Here is a 26030-nt window from a genome sequence, read left to right as displayed (position 1 = left end):
TGTTTACAAAAGAGCGACACTTTCAGAGTAGCGATTTAAAAATCCTGATGTTGCAACATAGAGGTTATACAGAAAATTGTCTATGTAAACAAGGAAACGCTGTAGTTCGTTATATCGAGGTAGATTTTACGGTTGGGCTTCCGGATTATGTTCGTTATATCGAAGAATTCGTTATATCGAGGTTTGTCATATCGAGGTTCTATTCCATACATTTTACTGTAACTTTGGCCGGGACAGAATATCGTTTGTTATATCGAGGACTTCGTTAAATAGAGGTTCGTTAAATCGAGGTTCCACTGTAGCTAACGTTGCTTGCCATACTCACTCTACCTACATTACTAACACAACTTACAATGCTAACAAAACTTACAATACTAACAGTGCGTACAATTTATTTGTGTCATTTTCATGGAGATTTATAGTATTTCTGTTTCCAGCGTTCACCAACCTATCCCTCTTACATTTTTCTCGTCCCAAGAGCCCCAGACTCAATCCTCAACCTCGTTTTCACAGACCCTGGGAACGAGGTTGCTCAGTCCTCAGGTCCGTAACCAAAATTTTACTTCTGCTTGTAAAATTCCGTTTATTGAAAACTGTTAAGGTCTGCAGGTGCTGTAACCAAATAGTTTGCTCAGATTTCAGGCAGTGGAGAGGGCTCGTGCAAGAAACCAGCGTTGAATCGGAGAAAATCTTAGTCCAATAATTTAGTCAATCGCAAAAAATCTTTCACTCGCGCCAATACCCCCCGGGCTAAGAAGGACGGGATGAAAAAGAGCGTTTCAAGATCAACACTAAAAGTTATTTTGTTGCAGAATCTTTTCTTCTTCTGACTCTCAAACAATAAGACTCATCTTCTGACCTCAGATATTCAAAACCTTCATTTACGGCACTCTGGAAAATAATGTCAAGTAATAGACAGAAAATCTTGTAAAATATATAGATCAAAAACATTTTATTAATATTAAGTGCTTCTGAGAAGTAATTTTAAAATTTGCTTAGAATATAAAATGTTTCGGAAATCTTTCAAAGCAGGTATGATAGCAACTGTAATCTCTTTAAAAAGTAGAAATATTCGCTTGCTCATAAATATTCTGTTATGCTAAGTGTAGCGTGATATTCAACTCAACATATTTTTCATTAGAATAACACAAGTAATTTAGAATATCTGATCACTGCTGCAACGTGACCCATTGTTGCACCTGCGTGCTTTTGTCCTCAAATCGTAAAGCAATACTCGATAGCATCTGGAATGATTTCTTCAGTTTTGAGCTTGTTATCAAGCGTGGCTGGTGCAGCTTCGTAAAACACGGAAATATTGCATGAAACTTAACCACTTTTGGGTTCGCGTGATTTGTGTTTTGTTCTGTCACGGAAAGGAATCTACTGAATGACAACTGATGGTTACAGCCTGCTGTATTTGACAATGAAGGTTTACGAGGCAAATCTACTCATTGCCGTTGTCTTAATATCGTTGTTCTTGAAGTCTACCGGGCAGAACACAGGTATGTTGTAAGCGACACAGTCCTAGCTTGTTTGCAAACTCAGGTACGGTGTTAAAAAGGTTAAATGATTGAAAAGGCTCCGTGTGGTCACGACTCGTAAAGTCAATTACCACAGCGACACCTTTTATAACGATCTGTCACGATATTTCGCTGTATATATTTGCTCGGAATTAAGGATAAAAATTTATTATGATAAGACTGCGAACCTAGCAAGCGCTAATTTTCTTCGCTCCCAAGGACAAACAGGTAATCGATTACCGACTGAAGGTTTATACGGTTTAGTAACGAACCATTCTTTTGTGAAATATATTATTTTACTTTTAAAACGGACATGAACGTCAATGTACGGCCCCTCACTGTTTGCTTGATAATTTTCGTTGGACATACCCATCAATCGTGTAGTATAGATACTTGTCAGCAGTGAACCCTCTGTCTTACAGATAAATAGGGACAATTATTTAATTGTAAAGCACTTTGAATTCAGAGACAACTCAAAGCTAACAGTTCTTTGTTCCGTTGATATTAGCATCATGTCGAGAATTTTTGGTCTGCCGAGAACAGCCAAGATAAAACCAAGCTGTTCCCTATTGTAAGTTCGTTTGTAAACAGTGTGCAATGAAAAAAAAATTGCGGACAAACTTCTTGCATGACGGCCAAATCGTTGAACCATCATAACTGCAAATAAAGCGCCGTTAATTTCAAACAATATGTATGTTTATTTCAGTCTTCGTTGTGTTCATTTGAACGGATAGGCCTCATTGTGACAAGTCAATGCTAACTATTTTCGTCAAGACTCAAAATTACTTCATCATTTGACCTTTAATTTTAGGCCGTGTTCAAAATAAACCATTTATTCTACTCTTGCGTCGCTATATTTTTAATGCTTATGATCTTCGTGCATTGTTAGCCGTTTGAAAACGACGCTTCCAGCTGAAAAACTGAGTTTTATTTTTCCAGCCTATCTATGAATAATATTACTAGATGTTAATGGACTTGCCGGTATATACTAATGTATTGTAACAACTTTGAATTCTATCGATTTTTATTGGCTTGAAGAAGTATATATCTGACGTTTTGCAAAGCAGTTTTTATAATTTGTCTAAAATACTTTTAAAAGGTTCATTAAAATTTTTATATGGTTTACTGATTCTTTAACGGCTATATACCTTTTAACTTATTTTCTACATATTTTATAATTCTAAAGTTTCAATATCGACAATGTGCTAAATTCACGCATTCTAGTATAGTTTTGCCAAGGTGATTGTTTGTCAATTTTTCTCTATGAAGACTCTAAGCCTGAGACATAATAAATATTTTCATCGCGTAAGCAGAAGATCAGAATAATAACGAACATCTATATCGCTTAGATATAGTCACATCAGACTTAACTGCGTCACAGGGCCGCTTTTTCGTGGTACCCAGTGCTCCGACGCCGCGTAGCAAATGATGAAGACTAGGAACTAGGTAACCCGGAAATAGTTTATGTTAAAGATAAATTAAAGCAGTTTTCGTTAGGTCTTTAGTTCAAGACTTACGTTTAATTTACTGAGCTTAACGTTCTGAGAGAAATTTAAATCAGAATAAAATTCAAATTTCTAGCCTCTACCAGCTAAAACATCGTCTCCTTCAAAATAACAGTGACGCACGAGTTATCAGACTTTCCAACCATGACATACGCTTTCGATTTCGACTGGCCACGGAATCTTTTTTATATATATCCAGCTACATACAGAACATATATCAAATTAAAGAGATAGAACGAGTTGTTATTTAACATTTGCGGTGGTATTTGTAATTCCCTTTAGTCTATCCAGGCCTATAATCTGTTTTGTAGCATGTGGTACAGTCTTGTTTTTTCGTATAATAGCATCTACCATTGCTTCACAATAGGCACGCGTCATTTTTTTTCCCCTCGTGTTTCAGTTTCATTCGTAATTTGAGTTACAATCACACAGTTGAAGTTCATGTTTGTTTTCTTAATATATATTGTACATGAACGACTCAATTTGTAAAACTTCAATAACTTCCTTTCGTCTGTGTTGCTGGCAGCTAATGGTTATTATAATCCATTAAATATTTTCTCTCCCGCAAGACTGGTTCAAACGCGTCACGTGCCCGAAGTTCCACAGCTAAAACTGGGCAATATCCGAGTGATATTCCCCAATGTTCAAAACTGCACGTGTTGTGAAAAATATTTGAATGGATAACAAACACAATAGCTTTCATTCGGAGCGAAAATATGCACGGATATTTGTCGTAGGACATTATCTCGAAGCTCACAATTTTCCTCGAGCTACGCTCTCAGAAAACTGTCCGCATCTCGGAACAGATAATGTACGTGGCCAAATATCTGAGCATATTTCCGAGCCAAATGGAGGTTATTGTTTATATATTAACAACGTCATTTCATTAGAAATTTATTCCCAGATGAAAGTTCTGCTGACTGAGTAATCTACCTCTAACCCACAAAACAGGTTTTCTGCAGGGATTAAATGCGGGCCGAGTTCGATCCCTCTTCTGAGAAGGCTATTGAAAGTAAAACATGCTCTTTGAATTAGCCCTGCCCTATTAATGCCGAAAGCGTGAATTACGCCCTGCAACCACACCCGCCTGCTCATATGATTAGTGTAGGGCGTGGTGTGTTTATCATCAGCATTTAATTTTTTAATCTCGGTAACCCAAAGAAGAACGACAGACACATGGAATGCAAATTTGCTCTTACTACTGGCAGCACGGAACTTGAATAAACAATGAGGACGGCGACGTCTAGGGCAAGGCCCGGTCCAAAGCAAAAAAAAAAAAAAAGAATTTACTTTTTAATTAATTTTTCAGAATCGCCTGTATTTTTATTTGTTTAATCATTTTCTACCTTTACGCAAATATGTAAGACCATGCGTGCGTCTCTCGGTTTAAGAACTAGCGTCAGCTCAATATGCAAAATAAGCGTTTCACTCCAAATAGAAACAGAAAAAAATTCAACCTTGTGGTTCACTTTCAGGCTACAAAATACTCTAAATTTGGTCTAAATTTCACGTTGATTTTTTTAAAGAGTACAGCTAAGAATTTGTACCAAGGTTTATTCACTATTATTGCGTTCAAACATTTTGTTTCTTTCATTACAATCAATCAATACAATGCAATCCTTTACGGCGTAACCGTAATGAATTTCTGAACCTCTCTATTTATAATCCCAATCCCGCCCTGTTTCCTGTGAAAAGGTTATAAATATCTTCTACAGAATAACAATAACAATAACTTTATTTACAGAAGGGGATTCCCCGTATTAATTTAATAAGCAAGTTACGTTTCGTTTTTGGTGATTAGATAATAAACAAGAACTGAGGGATTCCCCAAAAATGAGCTTACGTCATCACCTACTCGTATGCGCGACTTTCCATGCATAACGAAGTGAGTTCCGTTTTGACTGATAACAGCAAGAAGAATCTAGAAAGAGAAACTGGAATCTCGGTGCTTGGTTAAATCTTGTCCGAATTTCTCCGGCCCCGTTTCATACTACGCCGGAGAAATTTGAAAGCAAAACAATCACCGGTCTTTATGGACTTGTGGTCCAGAAAAACTGTGAAAGGGAAATCACATGAATTATATCGTGATGTCATCGTTTTTGAAAAGCTCTGTTTTCAAAATGTTTTTCGTCCAAAACTGAAACGAAAATTCCTACGGTTTGAAGATCGTTTTCGAAAAGCTCCGTTTTCGTGACGGATTTGTGTGGACGGTAGGTCTAACCGAAGAAAAAAGCTGCATGTTCAAATTTCTCCGACGTAGTGTCAAGAACGGAGCCTCGGTTATCAGTTGAAATTCCTGCCAATTCTTGCAGTAAACTCTTTGTGGATTTCAGATCTTAGCTATAAGTTAAAAAACGTGTTAGTTGTCAGCTGACAGTTGAAATTTTGACCAATTCCCAGCTATAACAATTTACAAAGCTAATTGTAAACATTTCTGTGTCTTTCTTTTGCAGTGTTCTGGCAACCAAACTTCCGATAAGCTACTTACAAACTTTTCTTTCTGCCTAATATATGAAATACTAACAAAAGCTAGATGTTCTGCTAAAACGTTCTTCAGAAATGTAACAACGGCCAAGGTACATGCTGTTTCCGACACTATACTTTACTTTAAAATCCTACGCTCCTCATTAACAATTGCTACTAAGTGTCAGTATTCTTTTTATGTACAATATTTACAAGTTAAACAGCACGCTTCGCTGGTAAAACATTAGGTTTGACAGTTAAAACTCATTTTGGTATTGCACTATACTTATTTTTGCTAACAGGTAAGATTCGTAGTAATTTCTATCATCATCCCTAAACGCCCGATACCATGCAAAGAATTTATCATACGCACTGTGGTTTTTCTGGTTTAAGCAGTTATCTGAGACTCAGCTGTACACTGCAGTATCAGGGAAAGTTTGAAATCTTCTTTCGTCGCTAAGAAAACAAATAAGAAAACTGAAACTTACAAGCTACATGTAACCTGTGTAGAAATCCTCGATTGTAATTTCTATTCAACTTAGCACAAGCATTAAAACTGTTCGTTGAGGTCATGGCATGTTTTACTTCTCATACGATCACCCGCTGTCGTCCTGGTCATTCTCGCCAACACCTGACAGGGAAAATAAACAAACAAAAACAAAAAAATATATAGCCATTGACTACGCTAATGTTCAAATACTTTAAAAGGCCTCAATTAAACAGTTTCTTACAAAAGCAGCTACCTAATTACAAAACTGATTAAATTAACGCATTCGATTCTGCTCACGCTCTGATTGGCTCACACTATAGTTTTTTATCTCGTATGAAACAAGAAAATCTTTTTTTTCAATATCACGTCCAAGTAAATAAGCTAAAGCCATGAATTATTCCGTCATAAAAGAAAATACGGTAACTTGAGACCACATGGAAAATATGGGAAGTTATTGTCTGCTGGTATTGCTAAGAACGCGCTTCGCTTTTTCTTCTTTCAAAAATTGTGCTATATCACATACACGTTACGTAATTTCGTGCTCTACACTCTCATGATCGACAGAGCTAGTTATCAGTTGGAAAAGAAAATACATCAGCAGCACAAGATCAAGAGACATATGCTAAGGAAATAATTAGATATATAAAATAATATGTAACAAGACTAATAGTAAATAACAAACAGATGAGTCTGCGGGAGAGAAAAAAAAAATTATTACCATAATAATAATAACAGTTGTTATTATTATTATGGTAATAATTTTATTTTTTTTCTCTCCCGCAGACTCATCTGTTTGTTATTAACTATTAGTCTTGTTACATATTATTAGATACCAGTCTTTTTCTTTTTCTTCGCGTTTAGATATATAAAACTAACCCTATTATAACCGAAAATAATACATTGATCGATAATATGTATGGAAAATTGTGACTTAATACCATAAGCCCTTTGCTAGAAATAGAAAAGGCTCGTGTTTTGATCGAGTCTTACCTTTCGTTCCAAAATCAAATGTCACGTCATCTCCAATCAGTATAAAAGGTGCCCACTGGTTCACGTCATAGCCCTCATTTCTCATCCACTTCATGGCCTCGTGTAGAGATTCACCAGCACTTTCCCCGGCAACAAGGTGATCGTAGAATTGACCCATTAACTGTTCCGTTGATTTGTCATGCAGGGCCCACAGCGCTACCAACACTGAGCGTGCACCAGATCCTAAGAATGCTCGGGCAATTCCAACAACTCCCTCGGCTTTTGTCAGTCCACGAGCACTGTGGCTACAGCTAAGGACTACCAGTTTAGCTCGCAGTTGAATTTTTGAAATGTCAGACATTGTCAATAAGTAGAGTCCTTCTTGAGGTATCCCGTTAGGAACACGAAACGATGGTGCAAGGGCAATTGCTCCCCTTTCTGCATCACCGTGTGCGGCGATATGAATCAGGGCCGCTGAATTCATCGCTTGAAGTACCGCATGCTTAGTCGCTTGCTGCCCTAACAAAGGCTCGACACCCAGCTTTTCTCCTACCATCCTCGCTTCGTTTTCTGCACAAGGCAATCGCGAAATGTCCGTGAGGCGTCCTTTGAAATGCACTTGACCAACATCAGGATTTCCCACTATCAATGCACCGGTCTGACAGTGATAGTCGGCTGGAATTTCATTAATGAGCTGGAGAGTTGTTAATGAAGGAACAACACGGATCCTGAAAGTCTCGGATAAGTACTTTCCACTTTCGTCGGTTAATGCGGCAAATGGAATGCTGTGTAAGGCGCGATCAGGAACAATGATGATTTCAGGGCCCTCAAGTAAGTCTGCCACAGGAGCGATGATCAGTTTGTAACAGATAGGAAGGTTCATTTTGGGTCCTTGGTTGTCTTTACTTTCGTTTACACTTCGCCAACCTTCATGGCTGTTTTCCTCGCATGATTTGGAGACCGGCTGAAAATCATGTAAAGATCCGTCCTCGCAAAGTTCCTCTGGTAAAACGCCAAGACCTCTGAAGTTAAAGAACTTCTTCAAACGTTGACTTAATCCTTCGCAGGCTATTAGATCACTTGCTTTTTTCAACTGGACATGTGTGGCTCCGCTTCCTTTAAGAATCCACAAGTATATGCTGTCACAAGAATATGAGACGTACAAACAGGTGCGGTTACACTGTTTAGCGACGATGCCCTCAATAGCAGCGCATCTTCGAGGATTAGCAGAGATTTTATTCTCCACAGAGTACCGAGCTGACATTAAATCTGCCAAAGCCCTGGCCCTTGAAAGCTCTGAAACATACAGAGCTTCCTCAGGATTTCCGGTTGCACTGAGTAAAGAGCTGAGTTGCCTGTAGGAAAGAATATTGCAATCCGAGAATGATATCTTAAATTGATCGTTGTCTCGGAGGGAGCCTCGAATTTCTTCGCATTTTTCGATAGCAGAAAAGAAATACAAGATAGCTTCTTGAATCTTTCCATCTCTCATCCTAAGGCTTGCCATCATCTGGAGCAAATCGAACTGACATTTAATATCTCCAATCTCTTCACTTAATGTAAGTCCCTTCTTGATATATTCTTCCGCTTTAGCATATTGAGCCTGTACGAAAAAGAATTGTCCAAGCTGGAAGCAACCTTGCGCTTCTAGGCTCCTGTTTCCAATTTCTTTGCTTATCGCAAGTGCTTCTTCAAAGTATTCTTTTCCTTTGATATGCGCACCTACAGCGTACTCCACCAATCCTTGCGTGATGTAGACTGACGCCACTCCGCTTTTGTCTCCAATGTCTGTTAGGATGGCAAGGGCTTTCTTGTTATATTCGTTAGCTTTTCTATAATTTCTAAAGTTCCAAAATTGAGTTGCCAGATTATGATAAGAAATAGCTAGTTGATGTCTGGTGCCAATTTTTCTACTCATAGCCGATGATTTTTCCAAGTAGTCTGAAGCCTTGTCGTATTCGCCAACTGATCCATACACAGTTCCAAGGTTTGTGTAACAGGTGGCTTCACCAGCTATGTCTCCAATTTCTTTGCTGATTGCAAGTGATTTCTCGAAATGTTCTCTAGCCTTTTCATATTCGCCAACTGATTGATACACATTTCCAAGGTCTCCGTAACATTTGGCTTCACCATGTCTGTCTCCAATTTCTTTCTTGATCGCAAGTGATTTCTCGAGATGTTCTCTAGCCTTTTCATGTTCGTCAACTGATTGATACACATTTCCAAGGTTTGCGTAACAGCTGGCTTCACCATCTATGTCTCCAATTTCTTTGTTGATTGCAAGTGATTTCTCGGAATGTTCTCTAGCCTTTTCATATTCGCCAACTGATTGATACACATCTCCAAGGTTTGCGTAACATCTGGCTTCACCACGTCTGTCTCCAATTTCTTTCTCGATCGCAAGTGATTTCTGGAGATGTTCCCTAGCCTTTTCATATTCGCCAACTGATTGATACACATTTCCAAGGTTTCTGTAACAGCTGGCTTCACCATGTCTGTGTCCAATTTTTTTCATGATCGCAAGTGATTTCTCGAGATGTTCTCTAGCCTTTTCATATTCGCCAACTGATTGATACACATTTCCAAGGTTTCTGTAACAGCTGGCTTCACCATGTCTGTGTCCAATTTTTTTTCATGATCGCAAGTGATTTCTCGAGATGTTCTCTAGCCTTTTCATATTCGCCAACTGATAGATACACATTTCCAAGGTTTGTGTAACAGGTGGCTTCACCAGCTATGTCTCCAATTTCTTTGTTGATCGCAAGTGATTTCTCGAGATGTTCTCTAGCCTTTTCATATTCGCCAACTGATCCATACACATTTCCAAGGTTTGTGTAACAGCTGGCTTCACCAGCTATGTCTCCAGTTTCTTTGTTGATCGCAAGTGATTTCTCGAGATGTTCTCTAGCCTTTTCATATTCGCCAACTAATCGATACATATTTGCAAGGTCTCTGTAACAGCAGGCTTCTGCCTTTCTGTAACCGATTTGTTTACTAATTAGTAGCGCTTTTTCATAGATTTGCTTTGCTTGGGCGTATTTACTCTGATGTAGATACATTCCTGCAAGAGCTACACTTAGCACACATTCTTCAAGTCTTTCGCCACTTTCACGGTAAATTTCGAGAATTTTTTCTGCATATCTTATGGCGCTTGTGTTATCATTGATAATACTACAAGCTTTCCGCATAGTAAAATATAACCTCTTGTAGAATGACTTGTTTATTTCCTTGCCTTTTAAACCTGCTGTGTCTTTGAGAATAAATAAGCATTCCTTGCATAATTCGATGGCTTTTAAAAATCGATTGGTGTGGAGGAGGAAGCTTGCAACAATGAGGCCGATTGAGATGACTTGTATAACTTCGTCTACGTTGTACATGTCAAACACTTTCTGTCAGGATATATCAGATAATAAACCTGTACACAAACCTGGAACCAAGTACGTTTAACCATTTGTTAAATGCTGTTTTCATATATAACCTGTATCACTTTACTAATTAGTAACACCTATATACTGAAGAAATATTTGCCTCTTTGTTAGTTAGTTAGCATGGAAGTTATCAGCTCAAGTTCATGATTCATCGCACAAATCTCGCTAGATATTTTGGTTTATGTTGGTTTAAACGGACCATGTTAAGTTCTGAAAATGCATCAACTTGAAATCCAAATTATTTTCGGTTTCACTCTGCTTTGATTAGCACACGAGTTTGTTATTTGGGCTGGAGTGTTCTGAATACGTAATACACAATCATTAATTTAATTATGCAATTGAATTAGGTGGAAAAAGATCAAATATCAAAAGCCGTTTTCAACAATAAAGGGACGACGATGACGGCAACGAGAACGTCACCAAAAAAACCGAAAGAATTAATGACTAAAACAAAGCTGTGCACATGCGCTATAAATCTTTGTAGATTTCTTTGTCGTCCTCTTCAAAACAAGAACGTTAAATGACCAATTTCTGCATAGCCTGAGAAACGCGAAGGACGACGGCTAATTTTCCGTATTTCCATTTGGAATTGAACGCTGTCATTCAATATTTGGCTTGGGCACGTTTTAATAACCATTGGGGAATTGAACAGATCTAGACAATTGCAAATTTCGCTGGTTAGATATAAATTCATATTTGGGTAGGCGTCGTCCTCGGTGTCGGCGTCGTGTTTGCTTAAGCTCCCTTTTATGTCTATCCAGACATGCGCATAATTAAGCCAGCACTGTTTTAATCTATTACCTTATTACATGAAATTTTGGCGACGCGTTAATTTAACGATTTTGGAAAACCTTATTTAGCGGCACTTTAATTTAGCGATTTTTCGTAAATTTTGGAACATAAGTCACTTAATGTTTGCGATTTCACGAACTGAAACTTTGACGATTTAAGGCATTGAAAACTTTTACGAGGACGATAGAACATTTATGTGATAAAATCATAGACGTTAATAGCTTCATTTAAATCACAATCATACAACTTTTCGAAATTTAATTTTGAACGAAAGAAACGAAACTGCAACTGTACTGTCCTATCTTAATGCTGTCCTGACTCATATTTGCACTGTCACACAAAGTCAATGCTCCTTTTACGAGTAGCTAACCATTAACATTCTAACGACACCGATCAAGTTCGGTGGATTACTTCAAATAGATCAACAGGTCTCAGTAGTTTGCCTCGTTTGGCAATTTCCTTGACTCACAAAACTGAGAATACATTTCCTTCCTTCAGCGCCGGTCAGAGGGTCGTATAATGCGAGAAGCCAGCCTGCGTGAATTGGCTTCATTACTAACATCCTGAGATGAACCTCTTTGTTTTCCAAGCTTGTCCCACTGTCTAACTGCCTTTTGAGCCTCTCCCGAGTACCAGGTGGTAAATTTCTCTTTGCAGAATTTCTTAGCTTGGCCATTAACTGATTGTGTGAAACTGATCACATGGCGGTATTTCATTTTGTACTCACTTTAATTAAGCGACGATTTAGATTTAGTGACTCCTAATTTTGATGCATTTTAATTTAGCGATTCTTAGAAAAATCGCTAAATTCGCTCAATTAAAGCGTCGCCAAAATTTCATGTAATAAGGTATCACATTCGTTCTTAACCAGCTTCATCAGAGACAACGTTTTAGAGCAAAGTGAAATAGAACTTTCACAATTTTGCTGTCTAGCTATTTCATAGAAATGTTTTCTTGCTATTAAGGTCATTTTTGTTTGAAGAACAACCAATGACACAGTAAACACTCACCACTTCTTGTTCTCTCCGTTTCAAGAATACAAAAGCAACGATAGTGTCTCTTTACACTGGACTTTGTTTGTCTATAGGATAACAGAAAAACCATCAAAAGTTCATTCAAGACCTGTATATGCTTTAACAATTCTGTTTTTGTCCCTCTTTCCATGCAGATATAGAAACGCAATGCCAAAATTTATTAATCATAAAGGAACGACGGTGGCGCAAAAAATTGAAATATGCAGACAAAGGTAAATCCCTTGGAAATTGAAAGCCACAGACCAAGTTAGACAAACATGACTTAAGATTCACCGAAAATCTAAACAAGCACAACTGGACGTTATCGCCGAAGGTAAGCTCACAAAACTGAAAGTCACATAAACACAGGAACACGCAAAAATGAAAGTCTTGGTCACAGACAAAGATAGGTGTAAAACTTCCACTTCACAGACAAAAATAAACATGGAAATCTTAAGATCACAGATAAAAACGCCCAAAACTGTAGCCCACACACAAAGCTAAGCTCATGTAGCTGCCAGTCAGAATCTAAGACAGTCGTGCAGAACTGACAGTCACAAACAAAATGAACACAAGAAATAAAAACCACAGACGAAGATTAGCGAGCATGAAACTGAAAGTCACCGAGGATTGCTTTCTAAGGCATGATTTTTGTATTTTGAACATTACAGCTATTCCTTTATGCTTTCAGTATTTCAACTTAACATTTATGGTCATAAAAGCAATGCTTAAACTTACTATTCTATCCGTTACTTGAGAAGTGAGCTTCGGAACGAAATCCAACGTTAACTTCGCCCTTGTGAGCAACAAGGCTCTCCCCCTAAAAAGGACGACGATACATTAGTACTTCATTTTAATAACTCTTGCGAGGCATTTTTAACGCACAATAAACCTATAAAACGAGAGCATCAAATAGACGATATCTTATATCTAGCGTAAGTTTACTGTTCTTACCGTTACTTGAGGAGTCAAAATCAGAATCAAATCCAATTCAGTCTGGTTCAGCAAAATGAATCTTCCTGTGAAGTGACAATCAATTTTTAATAGCGTAAAAATCTTCTGAATGCACAGTAACAATAAACAGAACATAAAATAAATTATTAAAAACAATATATGACTTTTCTCCACTGTAATTAAGCTATGTACGTAGAATTTTGTTTAGACCTGAGCTAACCCAGTCACGAAGTTTGAGCATCAGTTTTGGCTTTTGTGTGACCTCAAAATAGTCAAGTGCCCCCAAGATTGACATGTATACAACCATTAAATCCGAAACCTCTACAATAAGAAATCGAATCTTAAGAAAGTGTGGAGAGGCTGTACTATTCTTAGAAAAATGAACATTGATCATCTCTTGTATTTTCTCCTTATTAAGTAAAAAATTATCTCGTTGAAAATCGACCAATGATACGTACTTACCAAATTAGAGTTTCAGGGGGTTCCTCGCCCCTTCTAAGGACGAATTAAACCAAAGATAAATCCCTCGCTTAATCACTGCGTGAAGAAAAACAATCATAAGAGTGTCAGCTCAGAGCAGGAACTTTGTCCGGGGATGATTGTACGTGGAGGTACTATTCTCCGAAACTGGGGCCCCGCTTCTTGAAACCCAAAGCAAAATTGGCGAAAATATGCGATTTTCTCTACCCAGGTAATTTAACCGTGACCACAACCCGATACCCAAATTCAGACTTGATCCAAGCTACCGACTGCTTCGGTTTGGATAAAAAGTCCCTCGAATTCCCGACGTTTTTTATATTGCACCAAGATCGCCCTTCCCAAACAATGAGTAACAACAATAAGGTAAGTTTCTTATGAGAATCATGCCTAAGTGTTGACTAGATCCCAAAACCCATACCCTATATCACACCAACATGGCCAAGATCTATGATTAATTTTAGACCACAATGGTTCAAAAAGCATGCCGTTTGATGCCCACTTATCTAACTTACGGCTTATGAAAGGGAGTCCCCCCTGACTATCACAAGGGGGAGGTTCAATAAAGTGTGTATGGATGAAAAGTAATAAGCGATTAATAGATGGGGGTATTGACTATTAGAGGGAACCCGAATCAAATCAAATGTGTACTCACCACTAATTCCCTTTCAGAGTGTGAAGGAAAAAAACTACAAAAGTCTGGTACAGCTTGTTAGATCACAACAAGGACTTCAAGGAGTTTGTCTGCAAGATAACAGAAGAATCATCACAGCCTTGTTCATATCATTGTTGATATCATTGTTCATATATTGTTTACTTGTTCACATTCCATACTTAAACTAACACCAAGATACTAAACAATACAATGAAATACTACGAGAGAACTCCAAATCCCTATTTATGCTTTATTACTTTAGAGAGTCAAAGATAAACTCTCACGCATCAGAATCAATTTACTGAGGCTTTTATTTTTCCATTCCAGTACATATAATTTGAACCAAACGTGAATTTGAATCAGTTTTATATAATGTATGGCACGGTTTACTAATCCTAACATTTCCATTTCTATTAAACACGAGTTTAAATCTCTCAGTGGACAATTTATAACTGTCAAAAATATCTGTCTTGAGGTAAGCCTAGTTAGTTCTCTAGTTCAAAATTACGGTAAACTTACTGTACTTACCGTTCTATGAGAAATTCAAATCAGAATGAAATTAAAGTTTCCATTCTCTGTCAGCTGAAGCAACATCTCCGTCAAAATAACAATGACGCACGAGTTATCAGACTTTCGAACCATGAGATACGCTTTCAATTTCGACTGGCTCGAGAGTGTTTTTTATTAATACAAAACATGTATCTCATTAATGAGACAGAGCGAGTAGTTATTTCAAATTTGCAGTCTGCAGTAGCTATACTGACATTTGAAATTCCCTCTAGCTTGTCCAACCCTATCACTTATTTTCTGGCATGAAGTACAGTGTTATTTTTGCGTCTATAGCATCTGTCATTGCTACACAATGGGCACGTTTCATTTTTTCATGTTTCAGTTTTCATTGGCAGTTTAAGTCACAATTACACGGTTGAGAAACATGCTTGTTGTCTCATTATATGCTATATATATACTTTCTTTCGTCTATGTTGGCGACAGCTAATAAAGTAAATATGCGATGAGAGGACTGAGGCGACTCGAGTTACACTCGTTATTTTAAAACGGCGCCTTGTGAACAAAATAAATGTGTCATTTTGAGCTAATAAAATAGCAGTTCATTTGTTATTCAAAAATCTTACTTTCAGTAGGAAAAATAGACCCACTGGTTGCTTGAAAGTATTGAGAGAGTGAAATATTTCCCCGCCCAAGAAAAAAAGATTATGTCAAGTTTTTTTCAGAAATTGGTCCGGACAATTAAACACGGCCAATTAAAACAGGTGCTAATGTTCTCGCAATTTAACATTTTGACGCACATATCTGAAGACTTAACTAGCATTTGCCAAAGAAACAGAGAAAAGATAGAAAGGAATATGAAAAATGACTGGATTACCATCCGTTTTAAGGATTGATGTTCAAATATTCCTTACCTGTAGTTATCGTTCACCCGTTGCCAGGGGTGAGACTCCGGTCCCATATAAAAAGGACGAGGGTGCTCGTGGGAAATTTTGAAAAGAACCCCTAAGAGGTACCAAGATACTGTTTTGTGGGCGTGGCTTGAAATGGTTTTCACTCCTAAGAAGCACCAATTCTAAAACAACACATTATATTCTGTCATATATTTTCGGTTCAATACCGTAACGCTACCGCTCCCGCTGTGGACCTTTTGAGGCTGAGGTACCAAAACCGCGTTTGTAAGCCCTAAAAGGTACGACGAGCAGATCTCCTTACTTTTTATATGAAAGTCCCCGCTCCCATCCGGGGCCTGTTGCATCTTTCCAGTGCCCGGATAAACGTTAAATAATTTCACAAAGAAACAATTCGATAACATTGCTGGCAGTTCAGTGCCAGGCCATCAAAATTGAAAGTCGTAAACCATCACTAACGCGCGTTATTCGGAGGCATGTTCCAACTAAATTTACAGTATTTTATAAGGGGGCGCCATTTTGTTGTCCCTCAGAGGTGGTGAGACTTGAGTGCCATGTGTTTCTTGGATCCCTCGTGTTATATAGGGGGGTGCCATTTTGTTGTCCCTCGGAGGTGGGGAGTCTTGAGTGCTCTGTGTGTCTTGGATCCCTTGTGTATTCATATCACATTATGTCATGAACCCCTGAATGAAATAGACCGGGAATATGATCTTTACCAGGCCACTCGGTCACTACCACTGCATGCTACCCCTCCACGACTTACAAACCATGGCTGCCCCTTCTTTAATTTTCTCTGCAGTTCTGCGTCACTTAGTCTACGAGGTCTTAGCTTTCCCTCCGGAGCCCAGATTAATGCCATCTTGGGATGTTGATTGGCATTCATTCTGAAGCCAAAAAAGCGAGGTCTGGGAGAGAAAAGAGGAGGGCTTTTCTCTCCCAGACCCCGCAGGTCGTCCTCGCGCTTTTTCCATCGTCCCCACTGGCCGAGTGTCAGAAACAAGCTACAGCCTACCTTCTTAACAAGATTTCTATTTCCCATGTAGGTCTGCCAGAACCCATTGCCTTTTATCCTCTCAACGAACAATACGGTGCTAAGGACATAAGTCAGCAAAAGAACCCGCCAGGAAAAGTAAGAGGCGTTAAGTATGCGCCCGGAAACTACGGGCAACCCGCGGGATCCTTCTACTTCTCCGGTTCTTCATCAAGTTACGTCGAATTCCCAAATAACGGAGGTCTTGACGCCAGAAACTCCATGACGTTTGTGGCCTGGATACGACCTGAAAATTCTGCTGGGCCTCTGTTTAATTACAAAGTGAATGACAGAGGAGTTTACGTCTGGCTTGAAAGCCCGAACAAACTTGTTGCCAAGTTTGAAAACCTGGCTTCTAATTTACCTTACGCTATTGAAAGCGACAAAATTCGGCTCAAAAAGTGGAATTACGTTGCTGCGTCCTACGATCACTCAGATGGAACTGCCAAGCTGTGGATAGACGGCAGACAGGTGTCCCGTTTAAACTTGGGACGCTCTGAGATCGCCACTCAGGGTGATGTAAGAATGGGCGCTTTGGTCGGTGATCCGCAATTCTACAAGGGCGCGATCGCGTGCGTGCAAATTTATAACAAGTCTTTATCGGAGCAGGAGATTAACGCTGTGAAGGACCGGTGTCCCATTGAAGGTAAGTAATCAAAACCTAACTTTAAGGTGTTCAGTCACGATATTTTGGGTTATTTTGGCCGAGAAAAAATCAACTTAAAATTGAAGGAAACCTGAAAATAATAGTTTACTATGATAAAGAAACACCAAGGAGATAATGATAAAACATAAAAGAACAAGAATGATAAAGGATGGAGAGGATTAAGAGGGATTACAATTGCAAACGACGAACCGAAGATCCCAGATTCAAGTTCAGTCCCTATGCTGTCACAAGCTGCTGGTCTGCAACAAATCGGCCTGGGTTGTTATATAGCCATGCAGATGGTTATGATTAGGCTTCTGCCACTTCGGATTGTTTGATATCCTTTAAAGATATTCTTTTTTCTTTCTAAGAAAGGGAAACAACGTAACACAGGGCTTGTCCTTCAAAAGGGTGCGGTTTGTGGTGTGGTTGTAAAAAAATTAAAGAAATTGGGTACGAGGTTGCTTTCTGATTCAAACTTACTTTGTTCGTAGATTTGATCTCACGGCCCCAGCTGTTTAAAACTTTTGTGGTGTAACTTACAATAGGTCCTTCGTATAGCATGTTTAGCAGGAATGAATACAATTATGTTATCCTTCATGTATATCTGCTAATTCTCAGTGTTGGGTTTTTCCACAGTGCAATCACACCATATCGGTTGCTATGCCGACAAATCATCGGCGCCAGGAATCCCCTCATTAGAAGGTAAAGACGTCTTGTTAGATGGTGACCCGAAAACAAGAGCGGAAGCTAAAGAAAAATGTTCCCGCGTTGCTCTCAAACGCGGTTACGTCTATTTCGCCATTCAAGATGGCGGACGTTGCCTTTCGAGTCTTACTGCGCAAGACACGTACAGCAAGTACGGCCTGTCAGCGGACTGCCAGGGTGGAAAAGGCGGGAAGATGGCAAACGATGTGTATGAAGTTATTATGTTCAGTAAGTAAAATCTATGGCTGGAATGATATCTACTGTTATAGTATTATGGGTTGTGCGGTGGCGCGGTGGCCTATAAAGGTTGGCGAGCTGGACTCCGGAACAAGCGGCCCGCATTCGAGCCATTACGTTTTGTTGATGGACAAGACACCTTACTCTCACAGTGCCTCTCTCCACCCAGGTGTATAAATGGGTACCGGTGAACTTAATGCTGGGGGTAACCCTGCGATGGATTAGCATCCCATCCAGAGGGGAGTAGAAATACTGCAAGTCGCTTCATGCTGCAGAAACCGGGATAAGCTCCGGTGTATGGTCCGCTGGCCTGACGTAGACTTTAACCTTACCTTCATAACACGAACTGAATTAAATAGACGTGGATCTGATAAGCATGTTGGTTTACCCGACTCAGAAAGGGAGAAGGGACTAGGGAGAACTCTCGCCCTAGCTTCCTCTGCAATTGTCGTTAGCGTATTCAAAGCGGAGAAAAGCAGTAAGTATGCGCGAGTTTTGGCTGAGCGCTAGGCTCCAAGTTTGAAAAATAGCGGGAATTTCGTCGATCGTGTAAACCAAAAAAGTTACGAACTTCATATTGATTTCCCATTTTTCCCGGTAAGTAGCAACATTTTCACATCACTGATAGAAAACTGGAGGATTGTTTTTAAGGGCAATCGATTTTTTTCGAGCAAAATTTACCTGTGGAAGGTTTGCGAACCCTTTGTTTCCCCGCGGAATACAAGAAATTTCGGTGCAAAGACAAATTTTTCTGCAATCATTCTTTAAATATTGCATCCATATAGGCAATCCACTGAATATATAAGCAAGAGAGCCTCTCGGCAGTCAGGGGAAACCTTGTTTTCTCGAAAGAGAAATGCTGAAAAATATTCATGCTCATCCAAGTATAAATAAATCAAGCGAGCGACATCCTTGCGTACCTAATTACAATCCGCTGTTGTTTTTCGTTTTTGTTATGCTATAATTACAAGACGAACAGTTACACTACTTAGTACAAATAGTATACTTACATTTACACTTAAATCACTTAAAATACATTACGTTACCTACTTACAATAAGTTACGTTACATTATCAGTGGCGTATCTAAGGGAGGAGGTCCGCCAGCTTATTTTGGGTAAAAGAAGAAGAAATCACAGATGGAAGAAAAGCCGGCAGGGCAAGCGCAAGCAAAATGAAACGTTCCCCACCCCACTCCCCCCCCCCCCCTTGGCTCAAGGTCTGGATCCGCCATTGATTACTCACTCACAATACGCCATATGCTTACTTACAAGCATCACTTGCAATATCTCACAGAAAGATATCTTTACAGGCGATCAGACGTGTTGGAATGGATGGGATGCAATTCAAGATTCCTGCTTCAGACTCTACGACGACAAAAAGACCTGGACTGAGGCACAATCCTTGTGCAGGACAGAGAAAGCAACTCTAGCCACACTGAACTCGGAAGATAAAAACTACTTCGTGTTCCTGCAACTTGTCAAACCAGCCAATCCCAGCTCCAATCCAGTCTGGATAGGGCTGTCACGTGACACAGAAAACAACTTTCATTGGACAGATGGAACTCTGGTGGAGTATACCAACTGGGGCCCAGGCCTACCGGATAACAGTCCAGGAAACAACAAGAACAGCACTAAAATGAATGCGTACTCGGGACTTTGGGAAAATGAAGAGTTTGACTTTACACATCCTTTTGTTTGTGGGCGAGGTGAGGAAAAGGAATACATTACTTGCAAGAAATTTAGCACGTTAAAATTTCGGATGTCTTAACTTTGGGACACTTTGCCTCATTTCGGTCAAACTTCGGACAGCAATTTTGGACACTTTGCTGAAACATAGCTAATTAAAAAGAGATTTACGCCTACAAAACAGGAATTAGACTGAAACAACGTCTCTGAAAATAATAGTTTTACTGCACCTTCAAGGTTTTACGATTATACCGACGAAAAAGTAATACATTTAAATGCTGTCAAGCCGTTACGTATCTCAAGCCGTGACTCGTCCAGAGCTCCCTCCATAAAGCCCGGGATAAAGAAAACTAAAAGTAACTATTATAGAGATTGCGTTCATATAGTCTGGTAACTATGGTTACACTTTTATAAGACTAAGTAAGAACGTTTTTACGACACCTTTAGTTATTCCCTCAACACCACGTGACCTACATGTCAAACTCATGGACAGTCACTCAGCCCTGGTCACATGGACAAGTTCTGAGCAGTCGCAGCAGCAACTAGTGACGTCATACTACGTAGAGTACAAAGTGACGAATGATGAACAGGGATCACTCAAGGTTGTGCTGAATCATAACAACACTAGTTTAACTGGTCTTCAGACACACGCTGAGTATCAGGTCAGAATCCGGGCAGTGAACGGCGCTGGAGGAGGAATATGGAGTGATTATCAGACTTTCTCGACTGGAATAACATGTAAGATAGGGCTGTCTAGTTTGTTGCTCTTGTATGTGTGTTCTAATTATACTTAATCATATCTTTTTGGTTCGCTTGGACGGCATATCACGCAAGTTTGGACGGCATATCAGGCAAGTTTGGTCAAGCCATGGTTCGACGGTATTTTTGCCAGACGTAGTCGAGCCAAATTACTATCGCGAGACCAAACGAGCTTGATATGGCACCGAAGCGTACCAAAAACGGTACGATTAGGTATTTACCGAACCCAAATTCGGCCAAGTGAGCATGATATCGTAGCCATATCTGCTCAGTGACTTGATATCGCAGGATATCAGGACAGTAGACTCAGCTTCTGATTGGCTAACTGCGAATTTGGGTACGGTAATATATATATATATATATATATATATATATATATATATATATATATAAGGTACAAATCTTTTCTAGGGAAGTAGACAAGGAAAGATCTAATTAATGGCTACTATATTTCGACTAGTAGAGCTACTCTTAGGACCAGACTTCTTCAGCTTCCACCTGTAGAAGACTTGTTCTACTTATCGAAATATTGGCTATGGACCATTGAATCTCGGATGCTTTGCACTTCGATTGACTTCTGAGATCATAGGTAGAAAAAGACGGTGCTTAAGTTTTTCGTGCGTTGTTTTTTCCTTTTATGAAACCATTTTTCTATTGAGTTTTGCCAAATGTTAATTATAATTCACTCATCACATGACATTCCAGTTGTCGAAGAAGCAAACTCGGCCTTTTCCTAGTTCAGCCAATATTTCTATGTCCATTTGTTTATTATTAAGTAAAAATTATGGTTTCACTTCTGGTCAAGACTTAATGTTAGTCTCCCTTTTTTATTTGAATGAAGGAATGAATGAATGAATGAATGAATGAATGAATCAATGAATGAATGAATGAATGAATGCTTTATTTAACGTGGATATACGCTTAGCTTAAGAGCTAGTTTACAGGTATTCCACCTAATAAATTTCGTAATTCCAAACCACCAATTTCCTTTTTAGTATTGATTATTATATAGTCCCGATAAGAACAAAACAGGTGCTAGTCAACTTTTAGATGTACTGCTCTTTGTTTTCGTTTCAGATCCTCCTCGTATAGATCCCTTACCGCCTGTTAGAGCCCAGATCCCCGGAGAGACACTTGTTCTCAACTGTACCGCCCGAGGTGGTCCTGAGCCCACAATAACATGGTACAAAGACCGCAAATTCCTTCATCGAGGCCAGACATTGGTCATTACAAATATGACGTCAGAGAGACACGAGCTGTACTCTTGCAGAGCTAGTAATGGCATTGAGCCTGATGACATCGTGTCGGTAACAGTTACATCACTGGGTATGTAAAATCCCTTTTGCATTTCATCTTTTTGTTCGGTCTCTTTGGTTTCTAGCTTGCGAACAGGCTCCCGGTGAGCCCGAACGAAGCGAGGGAGCCTGTAGACATTCTGTTGATGCCGCCGTTCTATGATACCAGCTCCTGGTATCATGATATGATGAGTTAAATCGCTGATTGTTGACATCTTTGAGATGAATATTTGACAGATCCTTGTAAAATTATACGACTCCGTCGGCTCGTTACAATAGTGCATTTGCCGTTCTTTTTTAAGTTTCGATCTCTCGACCTCTCGTTATTTCACAAGTGATTCTGAAGGGTTCTTAATGCTCTGTTACGAGGAGGAATTTTAAGTAGAAGTTAGTGGAGTGGAGCCATTTGATGGTGCTATAGCAATTTTTTTAGAGGTCAAAGGCATGGTTTCCGGTTTTTCCGCTGTTCATGTGCTTGTCGCTTCGCAGAGTTTGACACCTCCATCATGTACTTATAATTTCTTTAGGTTCATTTCAGTATTGCAAAATATGTTTTAAGCTCTCTAAGTATCGGCTCTGGAGGGACAATGTTAAGTTTGAAATATTCCGTGAACATCTTGCTTACTCTTGCACTCTATATTATAATGCCCGGCCCGACTATTTGATTAGCTCGCTTAGAGCTGTTTGCAAGTACCGAAAATGTAGCTTCTTGACAGGTCTAATTACCTCATTGACTGATTGGCTACAGGCTTATCACCAAGGACGGATAGGCACATCAAAAACAAAGTCTACAGGCTCCCCTGCTCCCGCCCCGATCGCTTTGCTCTCCGAATTCTTCTGTTTCGCGCTCGCCGAAATTTGTTTCCGTCCTCGCCGGGAGCCTGTTCGCAGGCTATTTGGTTTTAAGAAGTAAGTAGCAAAATAGGGCAACCCTGCTCGGTCACAGATGATTAGATGAGAGGCGCCATGGCCTCATGGTTGGAGCGCTTGTCTCCGGATCGAGCGGTCCGGGCTCGAGCCCTGGCCGGGGACATTGTGTTGTTTTCTTGGGCAGGACACTTTACTCTCACACTGCTTCTCTTCACTCAGGTGTATAAATGAATACCGGCGAACTTAATGGGGATCAATAACGCACGGCATTCATGGAAAGCAACTGTTTATTTAATACTTATTAGTATATTGGGTATTAGGTATTAGGCGTTATGTATTAAATATTTTTAGCTGACGAATTTTTACCGTGGTTTAATAAAGGTTCTCTATCTATTTAATGCCGGGGGGGGGGGTAACCCTGCGATGGACTAGTATCCCATCCAGGGGAAGGGTAGAAATACTCTCAGTCGCTTCATGCTATATTACAGAAACCGGCCGACAAGCTCTGCCCTGATGAGCCACTTGACTCGCATGCAGACTGTTTTTTTAGACCCTTTTATACCATAGATGATCAGTGGGACTTATCTGCTGATCTTACGGTCGAAAGATGGAAAATGAAGGTACCTTTAGCTAATTCAAGGGATTCAAAGTGCCAGAAAGATCTTAATACCGTCTCGTAATTCTTAAAGCCAATAAGATTTTTTTCTAAGACAAGCACGACGGATCAAAGTCACGCTTCCACTTCGATCGCCTGAGACTTGCGTACAATAGGCGATTTGCATGATGGCGTCATTTGACTACAACTATCAGAATCCTTCACTTTTTCTGTTTCTCGTGCTAATTAGCGCATTTGTTATTTCAACCCCTCTGGGACTTCAAAATTTAAATAATAAAGAAAAAACGAAAGGAATTCTGGTAGTTGTAGTGAAATGACAACAACGTGCAAATCTGCTATAGTCTTCAGACTAAGATTGGAAAAGGAAATTGCGGCGAGGAGTATTATCGTTCCCCCTGGATGAGATGCTTGTCTACTGCAGGCTGACCATCTCCTTCCCACCCACTCCTGCCTTCTGTATTTTGTCGGGTTGGCCTTAGTAGTTTACTCTTGGGAGAGGAGAACTACTGTCAAACTAAACCTTCTTTAGCAAGAAAAGGTCGAATCAGGCACGATCCCAGAGCGTCTGTTACGCTAACCAGTAAGTGAATATGCCTCCAAATAAATTTTAGAGATTGGCGTTTATAATCGACAAAGTATCCAAAGACTCTTAATATATCCGGAAAATGATAGTTATTGCCATGGCCAGTTATAACTTAACTCTAGGATCTTACTTTTACAGTCCCACCAGTTCTAAAGCAAATGTGGGGGACTGGAACAGAGGGGGAGATGGCCATTAAGAAAGGAGAACATTTGTCGCTGCAATGTGAAACGGAAAACGCCACATTTGCAGACATCACGTGGTACAAGGATGATGAGCCTCTACCTGTACAGCGGTCCTTCTCGAGAAACATGATCAGCATCCCAGAAATCACTGGTGATGATTTTGGTGTTTACGAATGCAAAGCCCAGAATGCATTGGGAGTGACCTCCATGAAGATGAGAGTGATAAATGGTGAGTTATAGATTGAAGGGAGACAAAAGAACACGTGACAGTGAGAATGACATAGCCAGTAGAAATTCGCAGGGTACAGTTGTGATTGTTACTTTGTCAAAGGGAGGTGTTTAGCATTGAATTGCAATTTCTAAGGCCCTATCTACACTACGCCGGAGAAATTTGAAAACACAACAATCAGCGGTCATTTTGCATTTAATTTGTGTTTGAGTAAAACTCGCCGGGGCAGGGAAATATCACGATTATCTTAACTTAAACGCAAAGCCGACGTTTTCAAATTCCTCCAGTTTAAAGAACGTTTCTGAAAATCTCCGTTTTCGTGACGGATTAGTGTGGACGGTAGGCCTAACCGGAAAAATAAAGCCGATGTTTTCAAATTCCTCCGTTTTCGTGACGGATTAGTGTGGACGGTAGGCCTAACCGGAAAAATAAAGCCGACGTTTTCAAATTCCTCCGTTTTCGTGACGGATTAGTGTGGACGGTAGGCCTAACCGGAGAAACCGTTTTCAAATTCCTCTGGCGTAGAGTAAGTAGACAGGGCCTAAACCACGTTACAGTGCTGCACGCAATATTGCAAGAGTAGAAGGCGATTCTAATGGTGGACACACGGGGTGTTTCAGACACTGGGCGCAACACTGTGTGTAGTGTTTTTCCATATGCTCTTAGATCATCGAGTAGCAGGTCAGGTAATGATTTAGTGCACACTTTGGGGTGCTTGCTTTGAAGATACGGTCCCATCAATTTGTGTTTTTCATTATAACATGATGGTTAGCTAAATCTGCAGTGTTATGTCAAATAGAAAGATATGCCGTTTGCTAAACGGCGCCTCATGGCAACTTGTTTTGTTATCCGGGGGGTGTACTCCCAGAAAAAGTTTGGTGGGGGCGTGCGACCTGCTTTCGAAACTCTTACCCTATTAAAGCCCAAAATCTGCAATTTTCCGTACCTTATTTATGACCTGACCAAAACTTTAATGCCCTACTTATGACCTGATCCTTAAATCAACGACCGATGTTATAGGCATTATGAAGGCGGGGTTTTTGTTGAAGGTCTTATCGATAATGATGAAATAGCAGCTTCTTGTAACAAAAAAAAAAAAAACAAAAAACATTCCCAACTTAAGACTCGAGGGCTAAAACCATACCGCATTTAAGACCAAAATGACCAAAATCGATATCCTATTTCTGACTTAAACGGCTTAAAGACAATACCCTTTGGTTTCGCACACACCTATTTTGCCCATATAAGGGAGTAGCCGGTCCGGGCTTTTTTGCCTAAGTGACCCGTTGGGTCTTCCTTCTCTAAATCATAAATATTTCGGTTTTTTTTGTTTAGCTAAACTTCTGACGAGTATGAAAGTCGCCGTCGGTTGCCTAGCAGCACTGTGTTTCCTTTTCCTCGTTGTTATCGGCGTGTTAGTGTGGCTGTTAATCAAAGCCAAGAAGACAAAAGCTTCTGAAGACGATGAAAAACCAGACGAGAAATCACCAGTCAAACCAGCCGG

General features: G+C 39.8%; 1 protein-coding gene and 1 pseudogene across 3 annotated transcripts in view; one reads left to right on the top strand and one right to left on the bottom strand.

The window, feature by feature from the left end:
* The first annotated feature begins 1234 nt into the window (after window positions 1-1234).
* LOC145467218 (uncharacterized) overlaps window positions 1235-26030 on the top strand; it is a 26919-nt gene continuing 2123 nt past the window's right edge. Inside the window, exons 1-8 of one of the 2 annotated variants that reach the window (XM_081450774.1) lie at window positions 1235-1502; window positions 16728-17360; window positions 18000-18296; window positions 19617-20012; window positions 20440-20730; window positions 21829-22077; window positions 24254-24526; window positions 25862-26030. The exon at window positions 25862-26030 is cut by the window's right edge and continues 2123 nt beyond it. In XM_081450774.1, the coding sequence (XP_081306900.1) occupies window positions 1388-1502; window positions 16728-17360; window positions 18000-18296; window positions 19617-20012; window positions 20440-20730; window positions 21829-22077; window positions 24254-24526; window positions 25862-26030 (2423 nt within the window). In that variant the 5' untranslated portion in view covers window positions 1235-1387. Of the gene's footprint in view, window positions 1503-15232; window positions 17361-17999; window positions 18297-19616; window positions 20013-20439; window positions 20731-21828; window positions 22078-24253; window positions 24527-25861 lie in introns of those variants that run through there. The other variant, XM_081450773.1, reaches the window with a different exon arrangement.
* Window positions 2672-13084, bottom strand: LOC145467217 (uncharacterized; annotated as a pseudogene). The gene is made up of 2 exons (XR_014042035.1): window positions 6969-13084; window positions 2672-6119 (listed from the first exon to the last, which is right to left on the bottom strand). The product of XR_014042035.1 is annotated as an uncharacterized LOC145467217 (transcript).

Source organism: Orbicella franksi, chromosome 14, assembly GCF_964199315.1.
Source record: "Orbicella franksi chromosome 14, jaOrbFran1.1, whole genome shotgun sequence".
Taxonomy (NCBI): domain Eukaryota; kingdom Metazoa; phylum Cnidaria; class Anthozoa; order Scleractinia; family Merulinidae; genus Orbicella; species Orbicella franksi.
Note: the sequence above shows the minus strand (reverse complement) of the source record. Positions and strands in the feature narration are given on the sequence as shown.